The sequence below is a fragment of the Balaenoptera borealis genome (genome assembly GCF_965194805.1).
Source record: "Balaenoptera borealis genome assembly, chromosome: X".
Lineage (NCBI taxonomy): Eukaryota > Metazoa > Chordata > Mammalia > Artiodactyla > Balaenopteridae > Balaenoptera > Balaenoptera borealis.
The window spans coordinates 17,156,191-17,180,365 of NC_138881.1; the positions used below are offsets into that span (position 1 = coordinate 17,156,191).

Genomic DNA, 24,175 nt, shown 5'->3' on the forward strand with positions numbered 1-24,175 from the left:
ATGACACCCCTGACCTCATGGAGCACAGCTATGTCCGTGCAAGACACCGCGCTCGGCACTTTCCATGCACTACCTCATATAATCCTCCTGTCGACCCTGTGAGGAATTTGTTACTATCCTCTTCTTATAAGAAGCTGAGACTGGAACAGCTGAGAAACTAACTCATGGCTCCACAGCTAGTTAGTGGCCACACCAGTACCTGATCAGATGAAGGTCTTAAGTGGTAAATTCTTAAAATTTTTTTAAAATTTTACTTTATTGTGGTAGGAACACTTAAGATGATATTTACACTCTTAATAAAGTTTTACATGTACAATATGGTACTGACTCTCAGTACCATATTGTACAGCAGATATCTAGAACTTATTAATCTTGTTTAACTGAAACTTTATGACCATTGATGAGTAGCTCTCCATTTCCGCTCAGCCCCTGGCAACCACCATATTACACTCTTTGATGCTATGAATTTGACTCTTTTGGGTACCCTCATGTAAGTGGAATCATGCAGTATTTGTCTTTCTGTGACTGGCTTATTTCGCTTATCATAATGTCCTCAAGGCTCATCCATGTCACATATTGCAGAATTTCCTTGTTTTATGAGGCTGAATAATACTCCACTGCATGTGCATACCACATTTTCTTTATCCATTCATTTGTCCATGGACGTTTAGGTTGTTTCCACAGTTTAGCTACTGTGAAGAGTGTTAATATCTCTTTGAGATCCTGATTTCAATTCTTTTGGATGAATACCCAGAAGTAGGATTGCTGGATCATATGATAGTTTTATTTTAGCTTTCTGAGGAACCTCCACACTGTTTTCCATAGCGGCTGCACCATTTTGCAGTCCCATCAACAGTGCACAGAGGTTTCAATTTCTCCACATCCTCACCAGTGTTTGTTGTCTTCTGTTTTTTTGATAACAGCCATCCTGACAGGTGTAAGGTGATATCTCATTGGTAAATTCTTAACTGAAGAAAGAGGTGAAGAGGCTACTCTATGGGCGACTGGTGCAGAAAGTTAGAGAAGGGAGACACCAACATCCAGGAGTAAGCGCCAGACAAAAAGTCCCATTAGGAGGGTAGACGGAACTGGGTCCCATAGAAGGTCCCAGGTCTCTTTACGGAGACCAGGGGGTTTTGTGGGAAGGGTGCCGGCTGGGTGTGCTCTGCCTGTCCACAGAGGCCACAGCGAGAGGAGAGGCTTTAGAGGAGAGGTGTTTGCATGAACAGGAAGGACTTCTTGCCCGGGGGAGAGGGTGCCCCTCCAGCCTCAGAGGACACGGAGTGAAGATCCACCCTCTGTCCTGACAAAAGTTAACGCGCACCTGCTGACGGGGGCAGCTCAGCCCACGTGGTCTCTGCAGGTTCCCCCGACCCGGAGTCTGCACAGGGCGACTCCAAGCAGCCAGGCTCTCGGCCTCCTTGGTCCAGGATGACGAGGAGCAAAGAGGGAGCAGGGTCCGAGCCCTAGAAGGACATGTCGCAGCAGGAACGCAGGCAGCCGAGTTTCTCCACCACCTGAACACAGCAGGCAGAGCGGCAGACATCCGGGAAGTCACCGGCACCGCAAGCGCCCGGCCCCAGCCCTGCTCGGCCCATCCCAGGAGCTCCTGCCCGGAGATAATATTGTTCTCAGAAGACCGGCTCCTTCAGGAGCCGAGCGCTGACCAGCCGGGTCTCGGTCAGTGACACAGAGGTTTTCCCACAAGGGCCGGAAAAGTCCTCTGCCATGTGGACGGCAAGGTTCCTCACGCACACGCCACACCCCAGAGGGTCAAAGTAACGCCAAGCCACAGGCCCCCTGCCAGCACCCCAGCGCCTGGAAAGATAAGCCTGAGGCCTCGAAACCCGAGCGCCCTCCTGAAACCAGGTGCGCCCAGCCGAGGGCAGCAGGCACGAACCGAGCACAGGAAACGGCTGCTTGCGTCCCCACGCCCCCAGGGGAGCCACAGCCCTGGCTGCCTTTGTCTAACACTCGCCTTGGTCGAACTGCCCGGCCTTCCAGCCCCAGCTCCCAGCGCCAGGACCTCTGCACCCACCCCGCCGTGTCCAAGGGCATCACAACTTCGTTCCTACTCGGCCGTCTCCTTCCTCGGAAATCCCGGCCTCCAGGTTCCAAGGCGGGTTTCGGCCTACACACGCAGCATTTCCTGAGATCAAGGACGCCTGACTTACCTTGGAAGGTTTTCCTTCTGCAGGCGAGAAGCTGCAGCATGCTGCTACATGAACAGAGTCCAGGGAGAAGGAAAACCCGAGTCTGTGCGAAAGGTCCAAGTTCATACTCCCCAGAAGGCGGCCTGTGGGACTGCATTGCCCTCTCTCATTTACATACACGGTGAAGTCATTTCCAACCAACGCCCTGAGGAGTTGAGGCCCACATCCCCTTCCAGGGCATTACTCACTTATAGATTAACTACCTTGGGAAAGAACAGTGTGCAGAAGCTACAAACCAGGTTCTTTGCTCTGGTCCCACTTTTATTTGGGAGAAAACCTACCCTGAGCCAGAGATGGGACTGTAAGCACAGGCTTTCATTTACGTCTTTACTCTGCTTGCTTCTCTGCTGAAAACTGCCCTCGGCCATTTCTTTCTTTCTTTTTTTTTTTTTTTTAAGTTTTGGTTAACTTTTTTTCCTTTTTTTCTTTTTGGCTGCATTGGGTCTTCGTTGCTGTGCGCGGGCTTTCTCTAGTTGCGGCGAGCGGGGGCTACTCTTCGTTGCGGTGCGAGGGCTTCTCATGGCAGTGGCTTCTCTTGTTGCAGAGCACGGGCTCTAGGCGCAGGGGCTTCAGTAGTTGTAGCGCACGGGCTCAGTAGTTGTGGCTTGTGGGCTCTAGAGTGCAGGCTCAGTAGCTGCGGCACACGGGCTTAGTTGCTCCGCAGCATGTGGGATCTTCCCAGAGCAGGGCTCGAACCTGTGTGCCCTGCATTGGCAGGTGGATTCTTAACCACTGCGCCACCAGGGAAGCCCTGCCCTCAGCCATTTCTTACCATCCAAGGAGCACTTATTGAACCAGCTACTCTACGACTTGTCTCATGAAAAAGTGTACAGTTTGACCAAGACAGAGGCATGTAAAAAAATATTTATAATACAATACTGATAAGTTGCAATAAATCTGTATCAGAGCAAAGGAGGACACACTGCCTGGGGGTGGGAGCTGTGGATGTGCCCCCCATATCCCCTCCAGAATGACTACAATTAAAAAGACTGACAAGATCGGGTACTGACAAAGATGTGGAAGAACTGGAACTTTCATGCCTTCCTGGTGGGAATACAAAATGGTAGGCAGAGTAACAAGCCCCCAGAGATGTCCACATTCTAAGCCCTGGACCCGTGAAAATGTTACCTTTTATGACAAAAAGGCCTTTGCAGACGTGATTAAGTTAAGGCTCTTAAGATGGGGAGATTACCCAGGATTTTCCAGGTGGCCCCCATGTAATCACAAGGCAGGTAGGAAAGCTAGAGTGAGAGAGAGGAGATGTGACAATGGAAGCAGAAGTTGGAGAGAAAAAGATTGGAAGATGCTATGCTGCTAGCCTTGGCGATGGAGGAAGGGGCCACGACTCAAGGGATGCGGGCAGCCTCTAGCAGCTGGAGAGGGCAAGGGAACAGATTCTCCCTTAGAGCCTCCAGTAAGGCTTTGCTGACACCTTCACTTTAGCACTTCTGATGTCCAGAATTATAAGATAATGAATTCATGTTGCTATAAGCCATTAAATTTGCAGTAATTGGTTATAACAGCAATAGGGAACTACTTCCAACTGTTTGGAAAACAGTTTGGCACTATATGTAAAAGCTGAACATATGCCTACCTTCTGACCCAGTAATTCAACTCCTAGGTATGCACACAACAGAAACGCATGTATATGGGCACCAAGAGATGTGTGCAAGCATGTTCATAGCAGTTTTAGTCAAAAGAATAGAAAACTGGAAATAACCCAATTGTCTATCAGCAAGAGAATGGATAAACCAAATTGTAGTATGTATAGTCACACAATGTAATACTACTCAGAAATAAAAGGAAATGAACCACTGGGACTTCCCTGGTGGTCCAGTGGGTTAAGAATCTACACTCCCAATGCAGGGGGCCTGGGTTCGATCCCTGGTCGGGGAACTAGATCCCACATGCATGCCGCAACTAAGACCTGGCATAGCCAAAATAAGTAAATAAATAATAATTTTTAAAAAAAGAAAAGAAATGAACCACTGATGTCTGCAACATCATGGATGAATCTTACAGACACAATTTTGAGTGGAAAAAAACAGACACAAAAAAATGTATATACTTGAAGAAAAAGTTCTGGAGATGGATGGTGTTGATGATTGTACAACAATATGAATGCACTTAATGCCACTGAACTGTAAGTTAAAAATGGCTAAAATGGTAAATTTTATGTTATGTATATTTTGCTACAATAAAAATGTACATACTACAAGAATCTATTTTTATAAAGCTCAAAAACAAGCAAAACTAATCTATAGTGAAAAGAGGTGAGAACAATGCTCACCTTTAGGGGATACTGTCTAGAAGGAGGCACAGGGGAGCCTTCTGGGTACTGGAAATATTTAGTTTCTTGATCTGGGTGTTGGTTACATGGGTGTATATGTAAACATTCATCAGACTGTATGCTTAAGATCTGTGCACTTTAGTTTCCAAATGCCAACCCCAAGTTTATTTGCACACGATTTAATTTACTTGAATTCGTGTTATCAACACCGTAATGGAAATGGAAGAGAAAAGAAAAACCCACCAAAAGTGTGTGTGGTCAGGGAAGGCTTCAGGGAAGAGGTGAGATGTGAGCCAAGTACTGAAGGGTGAACATGGTAGACACAGACAGGAGGAATTCTGGACAGAGGGAAGAGCACGTGTATGGGCGGCGAGGTGCATGCGGATGCAGAGTGCGCCAGACACTACCAGCTGGGGGTGATCACTGGCCAGAGGTGGGGGGCTGGAGGGGTAAGAGGGAGCCCCATCCCAACACACCCAACCTGGGAAACCCCAGCAGCAGTTTGGACTGTGCTTATGCTAGGCTGATGTCAGAGGAGGTCAAACTAGACTGCGATGTGATGAATCCATGACAGGGAGGGTGACCTGGACAGAGATCCCTAGGCTCTTGTGATAACAGTCGGGACCTAGATGACAGGGTCTGACCCAGGCATTGGCAATGCGGACAGGGTCGTGAGAGATGGAGGCAGAGCCCCCTGCCTTGGTTGTAATGGGAGTGGGAGAGGGGAAGGCTGGTAAGTCTGCTGGTTAAGCCCACGTGGCTGGTGATCCCACTCACCAGAGGGGAGAAGACCAGACTACCCTTTCCCCTGCCTCCTGGGCTGGCAGTGGAGGACCACAGTATGTCAGAGTTGGAGAGCATTAGTCAGATGACCTAGTGTGCCAGTGCCCTCACAAGCAACCAAGTTCTTCGCCCAGGCCAGCACAAGGCCACAGTGTGAGGAGCAAGCTGGACGAGAGAGCTAAGGCTCATCGACTTCAGCGAGCAGTCCTAGAGAAGAGGGAACGGATTCCTTCAGCTGTGCTGCTCATGGCTCCCCAACGCCCTCGCCAGCCTCACTTTCCACCACAGGCTTCTCCTGTGATCTCAGTCCCTGCCAACATCCCCCTGTAAAAGTTCTCCCCACAGCCCATCCATATCCTGCATAGCTCATGATTTCATCTCATGATCTGATAATGCCTTATAAGTCAACCTGGTTTCTCCTCCAGCCATGCTGTGTGACCAAAACTGAGGCAGAGACGGAGAGGGCACCCCAGGGCCCCCAGGAGCCAGAGATACGTCTTGGCTAGTAGGTTCTATCACGGCCCTACAGACCTGATGTGAACCACAGGAGCTAAGTGCCAGTTCTGGAGGCCTGTGCACATCTGAGAGGGTCTGAATGACAAGTACCAAATACCAGAGCTTGTAGAGGAGAAACCAAAAATAGATGGGATAAATGAGGAGCTTGGGATGAACACACACACACACACACACACACACTACTATGTATAAAATAGATAATCAACAAGGACCCACTGTACAGCACAGGGAACTCTATTCAATATTCCGTAATAACCTATATGGGAAAAGAATCTGAAAAAGAATGGACATATGTATAACTTATTCACTTTGCTGTACACTTGAAACTAACACAACACTGTAAACCAACTGTACTCCAAAATAAAAATAAAATTAAAAAAAAAATAGATGGGTATGAAGGAACTTGTTTGAGGCCCGAAACACACTACTACTTATTTCTTTCTTTTTTTTTTTATAAATTTATTTATTTTATTTATTTATTATTTTTGGCTGCATTGGGTCTTCGCTGCTGCGTGCAGGCTTTCTCTAGTTGCGGCGAGCGGGGGCTACTCTTCGTTGCGGTGCGCGGGCTTCTCATTGCGGTGGCTTCTCTTGTTGTGCAGCACGGGCTCTAGGCATGTGGGCTTCAGTAGTTATGGCTTGCGGGCTCTAGAGCACAGGCTCAGCAGTTGTGGCACACGGGCTTAGCTGTTCCGTGGCATGTGGGGTCGTCCTGGATCAGGGCTCGAACCCGTGTCCCCTGCATTGGCAGGCGGATTCTTAACCACTGCATCACCAGGGAAGCCCAACACACTCCTTATTTCTGATCTAACCTGGCAAGGTCAGTGAACATCTAGTTAACTGCACAGTCCAATTCAGGAGCCACTACCACATGTGGCTATTTAAATTATTTAAAATCAGATACAATTAAAAAGTCAGCTCCTCAGTGCTCAATAGCCACACGTGGCGAGCGGCTACCATTTGGAACAGACGTAGAACAGAACAGAAAGTTCTACTAGACAGCACTGCGTATAGTATCTCCTGCTTGAATTGGCCTGATCATAAGAGGCACTCATTCTGAAATCACCTTCACACACCTTTACATGTCATCTTTACACACCTTTAAAAAAGGGGGTAAGAATCCTTTTAATTTTTAACTAATAAAGATAAAATTATGTACCACAAAGGACATTCAACATTCCTTAGTAGAAAGGCACCATGTCTTCTTGGGTCGTTCAGTTGAAACAGAGAGAAAGTAAAAGACAAGTAAGAGAAATGAAAGCTGAACAGGGTAGAGTGAAACAGTCCATTTCACTCCCTTGACTGTTCTGCTATAAAAAGAGTTAATCTCGCCCCAGAAGATTAGGGATATGTAGAAATTAATGGACCATTAATAAGAAGCAATTATTCTTTAGAAATAATTCGTGACTGACAAAAACAAAATCAAGTGAAGTGGAAACTTAGGTGGGTGAGGAGGGGAAAAAAAGGAGAGCAGGAACATGTTTTGCAGTAAGAAAACTGCAATTACAATAAGTAATTTTTTTTAAGTGCAATTTCATTCCTTATACCTTCTTTTTTTTTAAGATTTTATTTATTTTTGGCTGCGTTGGGTCTTCGTTGCGGTGCGCGGGCTTTCTCTAGTTGCGGCGAGCGGGGGCTACTCTTTGTCGTGGTGTGCGGGCTTCTCATTGCAGTGGCCTCTCTTGTTGCGCAGCATGGGCTCTAGGCGTGTTGGCTTCAGCAGTTGTGGCTCGTGGGCTCTAGAGCACAGGCTCAGTAGTTGTGGCACGCGGGCTTCAGTAGTTATGGCTCACGGGCTCTAGAGCGCAGGCTCAGTAGTTGTGGCGCACGGGCTTAGTTGCTCTGCAGCATGTGGGATCTTCCCGGACCAGGGCTCGAACCTGTGTCCCCTGCATTGGCAGGCGGATTCTTAACCACTGCACCACCAGGGAAGCCCCACAATCAGTAATTTTTTAGAGGGCTTTTCATCTGAAGATGTAACTAAATCTGCTTCAATAATATTGGTTACCTAGCTGATGAAAATGAACGAAATTTTGTTCATAACACATATCTACACTGGGGGAAAATTTACCCACATGCAAGGAAAGCTTCCACTGAAGGCTGTCATAATATTTCACCACGAATTGTCACCCCTGACTGGTGCTCAAGAGAACCGAACGCACACAGTTAATAAGGTAGAGAAGAGGAAACTCTCCTAAGAGGAGACCCGGCCCCCATGCACACGGACGTTTGCTTCTCTAGTCAATGGAATGCTGAAAATGCATGCCTAGTTGCTAAGGGAGAACATAGGGGAATCTTGTGTGTGTGTGTGTGTGTGTGTGTGTGTGTGTGTGTGTGTGTGTGGTGTGGGGTCTTTTTAAAAGTAAGCACAGCAGGAGAATCCTGTTTTGCCCAGTTTATGATTCAGATAGTTATTTCAAGTTAAGGGCAAATATTAAGGTGTTGTTTTGAAACAAAGACACAGAGCACTACTTAATAAAGGACTTTTGGTGCCTGGTGAAAAATTCAAGCTGCAGGGGCGTTTCCTGCTCTGTATTTATTAATTTCAGGTATTCATTTATGCATTCCTCTCTCCCTCCTTCTGCTTATATAAAATACAGCAGAAATGAATATGAAAAGTGTGAGAGAAAGATAAAAACAAGAGTGGGATAGAAAAATGGAGCTAAGAAGGAAGTTAATCCAGTAGCTCTACCATAGCAATTGGGGTTGCACACTGGTTGACCTGCTAAACCAACAGTTAACTCTTTTTTTTTTTTAATTTTTTAAAAAACTTATTTATTTTTATTTTTGGCTGTGTTGGGTCTTCATTGCTGCATGCAGGCTTTCTCTAGTTGTGGCGAGCGGAGGCTACTCTTTGTTGCGGCGCACGGGCTTCTCATTGCAGTGGCTTCTCTTGTTGCGGAGCACGGGCTCTAGATGCGCGGGCTTTAGTAGCTGTGGCTTGCCGGCTCCAGAGCGCAGGCTCAGGTAGTTGTGGCACGCGGGCTTCAGTAGTTGTGGCTCGCGGGCTCCAGAGCGCAGGCTCAGGTAGTTGTGGCACGCGGGCTTCAGTAGTTGTGGCTCGCGGGCTCTAGAGCGCAGGCTCAGTAGTTGTGGTGCACGGGCTAAGTTGCTCTGCGGCATGTGGAATCTTCCCGGACCAGGGCTCGAACCCGTGTCCCCTGCATTGGCAGGCGGATTCTTAACCACTGCGCTACCAGGGAAGCCCCACCAACCGTTAACTCTTAAAGACTCAGTGTCAAAGGCAAAGACAGACCAACTGCTCAGGAGGGGGACAACTTGGTCTGGGCAGGGACTTGTCCTTCAGGCCCTGAAAGCGAATTCGGGTTAACTGGCCCTGCCCAGTAAGTCCCCCTATAGCCAGTGCCAGCTCTGCCACATCATCAAACCTAGGATGCGGGAGGCGGGACCAGCCCCTGAATTCACTGGAACTGTCCAATTATGTGGTCTCCAGAGTTAGGGGGTCTGTCCTGTCAGCCAACCAGAACTTGTTGATCATAATCAGAGTGTGGCTTCTGTGAACAGGAACTAGGAAAGCACAACACTAGCCCTGGGGGGAAATGACCAGACCTGCCCTCACAGAGCCCACCCCGACCCAGCCCAGCAGACCCCACCCCGCACACGGGGTTCCCCACCAGACCCGACACTGAACCCGGGAGAGCCTGCGCTGGCTAATACCGCTCTCCTCCCACTGTTCCATCAGTATTATACCATGCTTTCCCTCCGTAACAGCCCAACATTTACCACGAAGCCAAGCCCGCTCCCTTTCCACAGCCTGCCAGGTCCCCGAGACAATCCGTGCCAGGGCCTCGGCACGTGCCCACCCTGGGGAAAGCAAAAGCAGCTTCTCTCCTCGAGAGCCTGAGGGTCCAGGGCGGTTTTGCCTTATTGTAGGGGAGACCGTCTTATCAAAGCATCTTTTCATTTCCACACAAGAGATCTAAGATAGACTGAATACCACAGCATACATCCTGTTTTTCATACCACACTCAATACCACGGTGCCCTATGTGACCAACAGAACTTTCTGCCATGAGGAAAATGTTCTAGATCACCGCGTCCAGTACGCGAGCCACTAGCCACAGGTGACTACGGGGCAGCTGAACCGTGAGTAGTCCACGCAGAGATGTGTTGAAGTGTAAAGTCCTCCACTGGTTTTGGAAGACTTGGTGCAAAGAATAGAATGTCAGATATCTCATTAATAATTCTCTACACTGATTACATGTTGAAATGACAATATTTTAGATATACTGAGTTAAATAAATTGTATTATTAATTTCCCCTGTTTCTTTTTGCTTTTTCAATGCAGTTATTAGAAAATTTAGGAGTACATATGTGACTAGCACTCTATTGGTATTAGCCAGCACCAACCTATACCATTATTTACTAGTTTTCTTTAAACTGAATTTTTTTTTTCATTTTTTACTCATTCTGAAAATATTCATGAAATTACAGTTTGATGTATTAGTTGTATTTTTACAACACAATTAAAGAATCCACAGGACCATTAATCTAAAATTGAGAAGACAATGCTTGGTGTCAGTCGATTTATCTCTTGTAAAAATAAAATACAGTGTGTGTGTGTGAAAAAAAAAAAAAAGAAAAAAAAAAAAGAAAATAAAATTGAGAAGATAAGTTTGTCCACGTGTAACCTAAACCCTCTTGTGTACCACACCCTTTGGGAAATGCTGGCCCAGGACAAAGTTACTCAGAGGGTGGCCTGTGGACAGATGCCAGCCTCCTTATTGTTCATTATCGTCCACAATAAGGACATAAATTGAGAGCATGTATTTAGAAACATTCATAGCAATTTGACAAAGTAATGTGATATCCATTGATATCTTGGAATCTGGTATCTAATCTGATATTTTAAAATTGGGACCTGTATTTTACATGTGCTTTATATTTTGTTTCTAGTAAGTCCTTTAAATTGTATTTAAGAGTTAGAGACACACTGGGCTAGAGTATAAGAGAATCTTCCATGGGCCTTCCAGAGTGATGACCTAAGAGCCGCAGTCCTCAGTCACAGCCAATGCAGTGCTCTAAGACAGGAAAGCATACTAAGGAGATCTTCCAGACCCCAACGTAAAGGCTGGCACAGAGGGGATGGGGGCTTAATTCCTGGCAAACAAGAAATTCTGTTAAATGAAACTTCTCTTCCTCTAAGCATTTTTGTTGATAAAACTTTTGCTGTAATTCTAAGAAATGAAGGTCCTCATCACCTCTGTAGAGAAAAACAACTGTGAACTATAAAAAAAGGCACACAAAATCCTTATAAAATGTGTGTCAATAGTACTGAGCTAGATCTTGAGAGGGGTACAGAAAATGCGGGAGGCATGACCCATGTGCAAAAGGAATTTGTTATAATCTATCTGGAAGGGCACAGAAGAATGGAGATTAAAAATACTTAACTCTAGAGTCAAACGCACTTGGGTGTGAGTCCTGGCTTGCCACTTACTGTGTGACCTTGACCAACTTATTGAACCTCTCTCTTTTTTTTTTTGCCCTGCCACACGGCATGCAGGATCTTACTTTCCTGACCAGGGATCGAACCTGGGCCCTGGCAGTGAAAGGGCTGAGTCAGGGAATTCCCTTACTTAACTTCTCTTAATGTCTATGTACTTACCTGTTACAGTAGAGAATCTCCAAAAGGGGAGATTCCTCCTCTCCCAGTAGGCGCTTACCATGCCTCATCTCAAGAGGTGGAGTCTATTTCCCCTCCCCTTGAATCTGGGCTGGCTTTGTGACTTGCTTTGACCACCAAATGCAGCAGAAGGGACATTCTGGGACTTCCAAGTCTGGGCCATAAGAGAACTGGCAACTTGTACTTCCTGGCTCTTGAAGAACAGCTGCCACACTGTGAGGAAGGCCAGGACAGACTCCTTGTGTAATATGAGACACCCGGACCATGAGAGGCCATCTTGAACATTTCAACCCCACTGAGCTCCCAGCTGACAGCACACGCAGCAGGAGAACCACTCAACTGAGCCCAACCAACCCCCTGAATGGTGAGAAACAGTAAGTTTGGAGTGTTTTGCTACACAGGAATAGAAAATTACAAATCTCTAAAATGAGAATAAAAACAGTATAAAGGATGGCTATGAGGAATAAAGTAAATAACGTACGACAAGTTCTTATAATGGTGCTTGGGACAGAAGTGCTCAACAATTAGCAGCTGTTACTATTTGAGGAGCTAAAATGAACACATGTGCAATATATGACTGCAGACTACTTGGGAGGTTCCATTCAGGTTCTCAGTGCCCTGCAGGCCCTGAGCAGAGGAATGCCCAGGAGGTGAAAAGACAAGGCTTTGCGGTGGAAGCAAGTATTGGACCTGAAGGACGGAGCGTGCAGAACGATGCTTTCTAAATCCCTGATGCATGGAGAGCCACCCGAGAACTTCCGAACTTCCGGGCAACCACAGTATGTGCGCACATCAAGGGCTGAAGCCTAGAGGTCTCCATGGAGACAGTGTAAATGGGTGGCTGCCAGGACCTGGGGAGTGGATGACGGGTGAGGGGGAATGGGGAATGACAGCTAATGGTTATGGGGTTTCTCTGCGGGATGACGAAAATGTTCTAAAATTGATTGTGGTGATAGCTGTACAATTCTGTGAATATACTGACAACCACTGAATTGGGCATTTTAAATGGGTGAAATGTATGGTATGTGAATGTTGCCTCAATAAAGCTATTATTACATAAATGGGCACGGGGAGGGTAAAAATTAAGAGGCTGAGATGACAAAGGAGCAAGAAACGTTCCATAGGGTTGTCTGGGGGCTATAAGTCGCCAGCTTATTTGGCATGGAGGGGAAAAGCGGTTATTTTCAGATAGTGAATGAACTCAGAGCCAGCCAGGAGCTATGTACCCTGGGGACAGACCCTGCCGTTCCAACGGATCATGGGCACTTGGCATGACTGCTGTTCCCTCCAACACTTTGCAGGGGTGCGCCTCACTCATACCTGTTTTCCTCTTGCTTAAATCACAACCTGAACTCCACTAATCACAAGGTTCTTAAAAAGAGGAAAACTTCCTAGGCAAGAGGAAAGCTACCGCTTCCCAAGAGAGAAGCAGACCAAGGCCTCCATTCAGACAGACCTCAGAGGCGGATGAAGGGGATCCCGAGGCCCAGCCTGCCCCGGAGCCTCAGGTGCTGAGCCGGCAGACTCGTCACTGGAAGGTGGTCACCTCAGACGTGAGGTGGGCGGTGAGCGATCCCTCCTGGGCCACAGCGCCCCAAGGGCAGCCACCCTCGACCACTGCCTCTTCCTTCTTCTGGTGTAATTCGTTCATAAGAGGCTAGAGGGCAGGGCCATGGAAAGTTTCCAAATGATCAAACTGCTGCCAGAGTCAGCTCAGCATGCCAACCCTCCCTCCCCCACCCCCCAAAACCAGGCAATGCCATCATAAGCATCACCATACTACCTGCCCCGTGAGCACTTACTATGCTGAGCCATTATGAGTTCTACCTTGTTAAATCCTCCCAACAAAGCCCACTAGACTATTGACCAGCATCCCCCAGAAAACCACATCTCTCGTCTGCCCAAATCAACCCTGCAAATCCTACTGTGTTATAAATCAATCAGTATAACTACTACAGAAGGCAAGATGTTCTTTCAAAAAGTGAACCATGGCAGAAGATGGGGCATCTGAATGAGAGGAAAACATCCTTTAATTGTGGAGAGGGAGAAGGGATAGAGATAGAAATGACAGACTTTGACCAGTTGGGTCACTAGGGTCAGTACATCAGAAAAGAAACAGTTGATGGTCAGACTTTCAGGAATGTGCCCTGAAGGTCCTGCCAAGTCCGAGTCCTTCAGTGCCATCATTCCACAAAGCCAGAAGCCCCAGACCAAATACAACTTTGTTTCTTTCTCTCCTGACCTTGGCCCTTCTCACTGCCGAAGGGACATGCAATGTTAGGATGCACGCACAAGCTCAATCTGCTCCTCTTGGTCCAAACAGCTTTAGGATGAGAGTGGTCGATAACGGTTTTAGGGGATTCCCCGGCGGTCCAGGGGTTAGGACTCCGCACTTTCATTGCTGAGGGCCCGGGTTCAGTCCCTGGTCGGGGAACTAAGATCCCACAAGCTGTGCAGTGCAGCAAAAAAAAAAAAAAAAGAATGGTTTTAAATGCAACTTTGAGAAAGGATGAAGAACTCTGATTTCTTGGGGCCCTACTCTCAGCCTTTCCAACTCGGCCCCACCCTACTGTGGCCCCTGGGGGGAGGCTCTCCTGAACTTCCAGTCTGCACCCTCCATTCTCCTGATCCAGGACGGGGGATGGAAGACAGGCAGATGGAAAGACAGCAGGGAACCTCGTCTTACCTCAAAGCAATTCCCTCCTTACCAGGGAACCATGGGCAAATGGACTGAACTCAGTAAACAGTATTTACCTACAGAAAGCACTGGAAAGTTCAACAAGCCTCAGGAAACATGCTTTGTAATTCCACTATCTCAAACTCCTCCACCGACACACTTCTTTAATCCAACTCACGAGTATTTACTCAACCCAGTGGAGCTGCTCCCAGCATAATGCAATTGTCAAACATCAGTTACACACCTACTGCGTGCAAAAACTCTAACAGAAGGGACAATGGCTAACCAGCTTCAGCATTTACTGTGTGTCAAGCACTGCTTTACAGATGTCAATTCCTTCATCTTCAAGGCAGTGCTTCTATCCCCCCCCCCACGGTGTTCTTAAGCCCATTTTAAAGGTGAGAAAACTGAAGCTCAGCGATGTCTCCCCGAGGTGAGACATCAGGAAGGGGAGAGGCGGCATTCACACCCAGGCAGTCTGGATCTCGATCGCCCGAGCTCCAATGACAGCAGGAGCCACCAGCACAGGGCCCTGCTCACAGTGGGCACCCAATGAACATCTGCCGAGAGGAACTGGGAGGTTAATGTCGTCACACGGGCAGAATAAGAAGAGTGCTTTCCTGCAGGTGCCGCAGGCACAGGCAAGACGAGTTCCTTAATTCAGACTGAGAGAAGCCTAGAGGAAGTGAACGCCCGAAGGGAAAAGCGGAGAAGGGGGCATTTCAGACTGAGCGGCGCCCAGGACCTGTGTAACACCGAGGCAGTCTGACAGCGGTGACCTGGTGACTCTGCCCGCCCTCTAAGGTCCTGAGGCAGAACCAAGCAACAGGCGCTTGCTTTCTCATTCCTTATACTGTGATATAACACAAGCACTGAAGAGAACAGCACATCGGGTAATTTCTCTTCTGGGAGTAATTAAAAGGAAAGAAAGAAAGCATCACTGGTGGGTAATGGGGAAAAATGCACAGGATTTCAGTATTGGAAGAACCTGTTGCTAGAGGAAACAACCAGAGAGGTATTCCCCTGCGACCTTCTACAACAGCTCCCAGGAAAACCACTTGCCGGCCCATATCGCCCAGCTGTGCCGCCGTGAAATTGTCCGAGAGCCTAAACATCTCAGGCCTCTTTGTCTTTTCTGCCCCTCACAGCACTCAGCACAAACTTAGGATCAATGGTTGACTCTCAAGAAATGCAGGTTCACTCTCATCAAGAATGGGTCCCAAATGATAAGGCCTTGGGCAGCCAAGAGTAATCAGTACCAAGATGGATTATAATACAACCTCAAAGGGCTTCCCTGGTGGCGCAGAGGTTAAGAATCCGCCTGCCAAGGCAGGGGACACGGGTTCGAGCCCTGGTCTGGGAAGATCCCACATGCCGCGGAGCAACTAAGCCCGTGCGCCACAACTACTGAGCCTGCGCTCTAGAGCCCGCGAGCCACAACCACTGAAGCCTGTGCGCCTAGATAGAGCCCGTGCTCCGCAACAAGAGAAGCTACTGCAATGGGAAGCCCACGCACCTCAACAAAGAGTAGCCCCCGCTCGCCGCAACTAGAGAAAGCCCGCGCACAGCAACGAAGACCCAATGCAGACAAAAGTAAATAAATAAATATTTTAAAAACCCAAAAAACTCAATAATCAAGACTTCTCTGAGGATGACATTATTTTTCTAAGTACCTAGCCTCACAAAACCCGCTTTGAAAGAACAAACCATGGTACTACCTGGCACCTAAATTGAATACTCCAATTTTTCCACATCAACCCTTATGCACATAGAAGTTTATGGAATATATATATATATATTTTTTGACCGCATCGTGCGGTTTGTGGAATCTTAGTTCCCGGAGCAGGGATTGAACCCATGCCCCCTACAGTGGAAGCACGGAGTCTTAACCACTGGACCACCAGGGAACTCCTTGAAATATTTTAAACCTTCACACAACACATCTTTCCATATTTCTAATTTCAAATGAAGGAAAAGAGCTTTAAGCTATTTTTCTACAATAAAGTTTCCAACTAGAACTTAATAAGGATGTCCCCTTATTAAGTGCCTTCAAATAAATTAAAATATCACAGATATTTCAGGCCCAACCATACAGCTCCGCCCTGCCTCTAAAACATCGAAACAACCTAACTGTTTAAACTCTCGACCAAATAAAAATGTGAACTTTAACAACCTCCCTTTTCCAATGTTATATTCTACTAGGTCCCCCTCCCCCAAGGCTGGTTCTGATGGATGGGTGGGTTTTGGGTTTCTCCCTAGCATATGCAGCCGAGTTTCTCAAACAAAAAGGACGAAAACAGAAGTACATCTTTTTAGTATTTATATCACTATCCTGTGATATTTGTGAAATTCTGCCTTCAAAACAAATGCGTGATGAAAAACGCAAACTGGGAAAGATTTAAGCCACCTCCTCCTTCTCTAAATGATGCAAATGAAGGCCCAATCAGAACATACCCCCTCCCCCATGAAAACCATGTTTTAAGCGACTAAAGAACATTTCCGTTTATTTCCTTCCCTTCCTTGGTACACCTTACATAAAATAGACGCAGATCTTCACTATGTGATAATTCTCCAAATCCTATACTTAAGATCTGTGCGCTTTTGTGGGATGCACGTTATACTGCGGTAAAACACGCCTTAAAAATAGCTCACACTAACTTAAAAAAAAAGAAAAAAAAAAGGTGTTGCCAGGAGAAACATGAAATCGGTTTCCAAGTTGCTTACACACCCGCACTACCTGCAACCACTTTACAAAACGTTAGAGGATGCGAGACCAGCTTATCTAAAATTCTGCCAAATGTCCTCAAAATCTCTCCCTGCTTCGCTCGTTTCCAGGCAGCCAATCCGGGGACCGTCCCTCCTTAGCTCCCAGCAGCTGCAGCCTCTAGGGCCGGGGGACTCATCCGTCGCGCTGCCACGCGAGGGAGCCGCGACCCCGCCAGACCCCTGGGCAGCGCACCCGCGGCCGCCGGGAGCGCAAGCGGGCGGCAGGGGAACCCGGCCCGGGGCTCGCAGCTGGCCACCCCTGCCAGTGGGTGACGCGCCGGTTGTGCCCCCCGGAGACGCCGCGAAGCACGAAGCTGGGCTGCCCCTCGCGCGCGACGCCCGAGACGCAGATTGGGCAGGCGCGCAGGCCCCGGCCACCCCCCGCGCCCGCTCGGTCGACCCCAGTGCCCCCCACGCCTGCTGCTCCGCGATGCGGGGCCAGCCCCCCGGGCCCCTGGGGCATCAAGCGTGGCCCCGGTTCCCGCACGCCAAACACACCTGCCACCCATCCTAAGCCACCTCCAATCCCACCCACTCACTCAGGCCACTCGAGAGGGTTCCCTGCCACCGGCACCATGAGGGGCGCGGCCCCGGGATCCCGCGCCCAGGCGACCCCGGGCCGAGGAAAGGACATTAGCTCAGTTCCGCGCCCCGCCCCCCACGGCCTCGCGCTCCAGAACCTCTGCCTCTTGCGGCCCGCCCCCCCCGCCCGGGGGGCCTGAGGCTCCCACGCTCCCGCCGCATCCCGGGAGCCCTACCTGAAGGCCGGTGGTTGGGCGGCGAGGTCCGCACCGCGCCTGGTTCGGCCATCTTCCCGGAGAGCGGGGGGGCCCGCGTAACCCCCTCCGTCCCGGCTGCCGCCCCGCAGTCGACGCCGCGCTCCGTCGGGATGCCCGGGCCGCACAGGCGCACTGCCCCTGCCTCCGCGCCGTATCGGACCTGCGCGCGTCCGCACGCGCACGCGTCCCCCCCACGGCGTGCACGTGCGATGTGCGCACCGGTTCTCAAGCCGCGCACGAGCACGGCGTGCACACGCGAGGTGCACACAGGTCCTGAAGCAGCAGGCGCCTACCTCGTGCACTTGGCAATATGCACACCAGCCCTCACACAGCACGAGTACACGGCGTGCACGTGCAATGTGAGCACTAGTTCTCACAGCGCTCCCACACACCGCGTGCACGTTCGATGTGCACACCAGTCCTCACAGCGCGCACGCACACACGGCATGCACACGGCTCCTCATACAGTGCTTACACGCAGCATGCACACACAGCGTGCACACACCGGTGTAAACACACGTCCCCACACAGTGCATACACTCAGCAACATATACATGGGATGTAGTTTCTCACACAGGGTGCACACATCCTCACGCAGTGTGAACACAGCGCGCACACACCATGTGTACACACCTGCCCACCCAGCACGCACATGTTCTCACACGGCTCGCAGAAGTTCACACACTAGGCATCCACATACCTACGTATGCTGCAGCTCTGGAAACAGGTCCTATTAGGGCCTCGGGCAGGCGCCGCTTGGGCCAGTGCCACGTGTGCAGATGCCTCCCTCCAAGCACAGAGGTGCATGGGTGACAGGCGCTAGGTCCTCACCGCAGCGAGGGGCTCCAGGAAGCCAGACTGGTGGACCTTCAAGGAAGAGGAGGGGCATGCAGTCGGCCTTCCAACCATGCCCCCACTCCCAGGCTGATTCCCCCCGAGCGCTACTCAATGGCTTCTTCCTTCCTGGTGTGCAAATAATGCACTAGAGAAATCTCTGCAAGGAGAACATCTCTGGGAAGACAAATGAGAATGCACTGAACGTGTAGCCTTGGGAGTAGGCGTCTGGACAGGGTGTGGGGGCCTGTGGAGGTGTGTTTCCCCTGGATGTCCTTTTACCCCTGCCAGAAGCATTTAACTTCTTTTCAAAAATATACATATTGAAAAAGACATCTTCGCAGAGCCAGTTCAAGCCTCCAGGTGTTTACCCAGATACAGCCTGCGGAGTGATAACCCACCCAAGGGGAGCCCCAGGCTGCATGTTTCTCTGCTGGGCAGTGACCAGCCCCCGGGTTTTAACTTCCACCCCGGGGGGAGAAAGAAATGCAAGGTTAAAAAGCCGAATAGAGCTGAATCAGGGTACAAGGTTTCTTTTGGGAGGGTGATGAAAACATTCTAGAATTACATTATAGTGATGGTTGACTCTATAAGTATACTAAAAGCCACTGTACATTTTAAACGGGTGAACTTTATGGTGTGTAAATTATACAATAAAAAAAAAAAAACCCAACAAGTTGAAGCCCTCAGTAACCGACAACCAGATTCTTAGTGAAAAGCTTGGGAAGAGTCCCTTTGTTGGCACAAAAATGTGATGAACGTGTTCATGACACTCCCAAAGGTGTGCTAGGAGTAGGGCGCAGCTATGGTGAGAAAGCCAGAAGGCGAGTTTAGACACAAATGAGCAGAAAAGCGGGCAAGTTGGGGCTGGCCCCTTGGCTGTAATGAAAACCGCTTCCAACTCAATAAGATTGAGACAAGTTAATTAGGGCTTGGGAGCTGTTTTCACTTTTTTTCTTCTTTTGGTTTTACAGACCTTGGGTACGAGCTTATAACTCATCCACCTCCTGAGCTCAAAGCTTGCTGACTTGTCAGAGTAACACCCCTGCCTAGTTTGATTCTATTTTTTTCTCTTTTGATTCTATTTTTTCTGTTTATTTTCTATTCCTACTTGCAGTCCTCTCTTCAATCATATACACCTCCTGTTTAATATATTATTTTAGTTCTACTTTCAAACATAGAGTGAAGATATGCATGGTTTAAATTTATATAAATGATAAGGCACACCAGCTATCATTCTGTTTTTCCTTGCTTGGAATTGTTTTCAACATCTATCCATTGCAACTGTATACAAATCTATCAGAAACAGATTAACTGGGACTTCCCTGGCAGTCGTGCTCTCCGGACTTTGCCTTCCAATGCAGGGGCTGTGGGAGCTAAGATCCCACATGCCTGGAGGCCAAAAGACCAAAAACATAAAACAGAAGCAATATTGTAACAAATTCAGTAAAGACTTTAAAAATGGTCCACATCAAAAGAAAGAAAGAGATTAACCATTTATTCTGGTTTACTCTTCTGTAAATTACCTGTTCAATCCTTGTCTTCCTTTCTATGGGGCTACCTGTCTCTCTTGTTGATTTCCAGGTTTTTTTGTATTCTAGATAATCCTTGTGGGCTTAAATATTTCACGCTAGTCAACTAACCTTTTCTAAGATTAGCAAAACGTTAATTTTATGCCAAAATCAATCCATTTAAAAAAGCTTCTTATACGGAAATAACCACAAACTTACAGAAAAGTTGCACAAATAAGAATTTACAAAGAACAGTCATACGCCCTTTACTCAAACTCACCTATCTGACATTTTACCCCATTTATCATTTGTAATCCTAGCTCTTTTTTTTTTAATCCTTGGTTGTTTTGCTTTCAAGTTGCATACATATACACGGCCCTTTCCCCTTAAATACTTCAGTGTGTATTTCCTAAGGATATTGTCTTTTTAAATTTATTTTTGGCTGCGTTGGGTCTTCGTTGCTTTGCGTGGGCTTTCTCCAGTTGCGGCAAGCGGGGGCTACTCTTCGTTGCGGTGCGCGGGCTTCTCATTGGGGTGGCTTCTCTTGTTGTGGAGCACGGGCTCTAGGCGCGGGGGCTTCCGTAGTTGTGGTGCACGGGCCCTAGAGCGCAGGCTCAGTAGTTGTGGCCCACAGGCTTAGTTGCTCTGCAGCATGTGGGATCTTCCCGGACCAGGGCTCGAACCCGTGTCCCCTGCATTGACAGGTGGATTCTTAACCACTGCGCCACCAGGGAAGTCCCCTAAGGATACTGTCTTACACACCCACATTAGTTATCAACTTCAGTAAATATAACATGGATACAATAATTTTACCTAATTGGCTGCCAGTTTCTCCAGTACAGAGGTACTATTTTTCTCTTGCAACTAATCGGCAATCTGTGGGGAGCCACTTTAAGGCCAAGCAAATATTCTACTCCTTGCCAAAACTTCTCCCTAAGGTTTAACATCCATTGATAGTTCTTGATTCAATCTTTCCCATGGTTACAAATAAAACCTATCAATTTTCACCTTACGCTTATGGTTTGTGCTTTAAGAGGTCTTGGTTTTGTTCTGGATACAGATGTAAAAGGTCAAATTGTAGGATGTTTATTGTAGTCCCTCAACTCCGGTGGAGATGAATCTCAAGGGGGAAAGAGATCAACTCAAATTGTAGTTAGAAGGAATTAACGAGGCTCATAGGTCTTAATTATATACTTCCCTACTCACAACATAGTCTACATTTTCCTCATTAGTTTATAGATTTACCTTTAAAGCAATTTATTTTCTGTATATGGTGTGACAGAGATCCATATTTACTTTTCTCTGTAAAAATGTAGGTTTGTCCAGCACCAGCTTTTAAGTACTCCATCCTTTCCCCAATGATTTTGAAACCACTTTTATCATATATCAGATTCCCATATGTACATGGGCTTGATTCTGAGCTCTTTATTCTGATCTTTTTGTCTGTTACTGCATCTATTATTTATTACTATGGATTATGGTGTGACAATATCTGATGAGTTCTTTGCTCTGCTTTTAAAATTGCCTTAGAAATTCATAATTTCCATATGAACTTGTTCTAGAATCAATTTTTCTATCCCCCTCAAATCCTGTTGGAATATTAATCAGACCTGGCATTTTTATGACATCATACCATCTACGAACAGTGTCTTTCTATTTAAGCCATCTGTTTAACAAAATGACATTAGTTTGCTGAGCTTTTGCCATTAGGCTAACTTCCTAAAAATCTACTTAGAGTTGAACAACATTTTTTTTTTTTTTTTTTTAGCCTCACTGCGCAGCATGCAGGATCTTTGTTCCCTCGAACCCGTGCCCCCTGCAGTGGAAACACGGAGTACTAACCACTGGATCACCAGAGAATTCCCTGAATATCTTAAAATCTGTTAATACCATCTAGTCGTTAAGTCTAGTGCAGCAATTCCCAATTTTTTTGCCTCAGAGCCCCTTTACGGCAGGGGTTGGTAACCTACGGCCTGTGGGCCAAATGTAGCCCACCACCTACTTCTGTTAATGAACTTTTCCTGCAATACAACCACACTCATTTGTTTACGCATTGTCTCAATTGTGCAACACTGGCAGAAATGAATAGCTGTAAAAGAGATCACATGGCCTACAAAGCTTAAAATATTTACTATCTGGTCCTTTAGTAAAAGTTCACCAACTCCTATTTTACACCTAAAATTGAGACTCCCAAAGAACTTCTGTAATCTGCTAATGGTGGTGAATGTTTAGTTTTCCAAAACTCAATTTTTACTTGAAAGAGCATGTGTAATATTGCAACAAACACTCAGTTTTCCTTGAAATGACAAGTTCACTTGTGGGAGTATTGATGTGCTAGAAATTTTTTAAAAGATTTGTTACTTTAACAGTAAGCCTAAATAACATACTTTTAATGAAAAGTAACAACCCCCTCCCAATTTGAGAAGTGGCATTGTTTCACATTTTTGCAAATCTCTTTACTGTCTGGCTTAATTGAAAATTGAGTCTCGGGACTTCCCTGGTGGTCCAGTGGTTAAGAATCCGCCTTCCAATGCATGGGAGTCGGGTTCGATCCCTGGTCAGGGAACTAAGATTCCACATGCTGCGGGGCAACTAAGCCTGCGCGCCGCAACTAGAGAAGCCCGCATCCTGCAACGAAGATCCCGAGTGCTGCAACTAAGACCCGAGGCAGCCAAATAAATAAATAAATATTTTTAAAAAAGTAAAATTGAGTCGCATATCTGCTTTTGTATTCAGTGTGTTCCAATATGTTTTCGTTAAAGCACACGAAGAAAATCTGGCCACTATGTAGTTGGAAAAGGGAGAACTATCTTAATGGCTTTTCAGGTAACCATGTATGCTCTTGGACACTACACGCAATCCTGACAAATGGTAACTTCTTAAAGTTAGTTGCATTGTGGAATCTAATACTGAATCAGTGATCTTTTCATACTAGTACGTTAAAATCCACTGATCATTTAGAAAATACTGCTTGACTCTGCTACGATCTTCCAAATGTCAACACATTTCATTCTACAGTATTAAAAAGTCACATTCATTAGTACCACCTCTGATCTCTTCACTGCGAAGCCGTCAAGCTAATGGTGGCAACATCAGTTTTCCCAAACTCTTAATTTTTCACTTGAAAGCTGAAATCTTATCACCTGCAACAAATGCTGTCAGTTGTTTTCCTTGAAGTGACAGGGTTATTTTGAGAAAATAACCTGACCACAAACCCAAGTTTGAATAACCAGTTTGTCTGTTGTTCTTTCAAGTAAAAATGGTATTCCATGAAAAACGATGGCCAGTTCAGTGTGCAACTCAATAATCGCACGAATGTTTTTCCGTGAGGCAACTATGGTACTTCACAGCACGCAGATGTGTTTCATGGAGCACGTTTTAACCTTGTCACACGAACTATTAAAAAGATGTGTACTCAAGGGTTGGATTTAATAAGATTAATCATTTTACTGCTTGTCAGGGACATTCTTAAGTAAAATTCGCTTTTTAAAAGAAATTGTGAGTTTCTATGTTTGCTTTTGGTAGATAAACTATCAAGTTAGGAAAATCCCGATTATTCTTAGATTTCCAAGAGATATTTAAAAGCATAAATATGCATTGAACTTTATCAAATGTGCAAAAATCCAACTAATTCTATACCTGACAGTCCAGTGGATCAAATCAGCATTGAGACTTAAAACTCAGGTTTTGTCCCCACTTTTTGATCTGCCATTACAGGTTGTGAACCGAACAAAGCCTGGATTGGAACAGAAAAGACTGGCTTTTTAAAAGTGAGCAAGTTAAAAAAAAAAAAAAAAAAAAAAAAAAAAAGTGAGCAAGTTGACCAGAGGATAAATATCTACTTCACCTATGTCTTTGCACAGTATAAAATAAGGTCCAGTGAATGGGATTCTGGAAATTTGAGATCATTCTGGACAACTGATTTACCATTAGAAAATGTCTTCAGCACAGGTTTGTAACAAATTCACTTGCCCAGAAAATGCAACTCTGTATCTGGAGTCTGACCAAACGGATTCATTCAAACAACCAAAAACACAAAAATAAGGAACAGGTTAAGTATACATTTCCCTCATACATCAAAATTTTCAGAAAAGAATGATCATGAATAAAAGTTTAGTTAAAAATGTCATAAACAGTTTGAAAAGAATCAACTGCATACACTG

General features: G+C 46.8%; 1 protein-coding gene across 16 annotated transcripts in view; it reads right to left on the reverse strand.

The window, feature by feature from the left end:
* Nucleotides 1-17,796, reverse strand: part of MAP7D2 (MAP7 domain containing 2) — a 105,979-nt gene extending 88,183 nt beyond the window's left edge. For 3 of the 16 annotated variants that reach the window (XM_082375577.1, XM_082375578.1, XM_082375576.1), the window contains exon 1: nt 17,647-17,796. In XM_082375577.1, the coding sequence (XP_082231703.1) occupies nt 17,647-17,698 (52 nt within the window). In that variant the 5' untranslated portion in view covers nt 17,699-17,796. Of the gene's footprint in view, nt 1-2,174; nt 2,273-17,646 lie in introns of those variants that run through there. The other 13 variants (XM_082375580.1, XM_082375579.1, XM_082375584.1 and 10 more) reach the window with 10 other exon arrangements.
* Nucleotides 17,797-24,175: the final 6,379 nt, after the last annotated feature.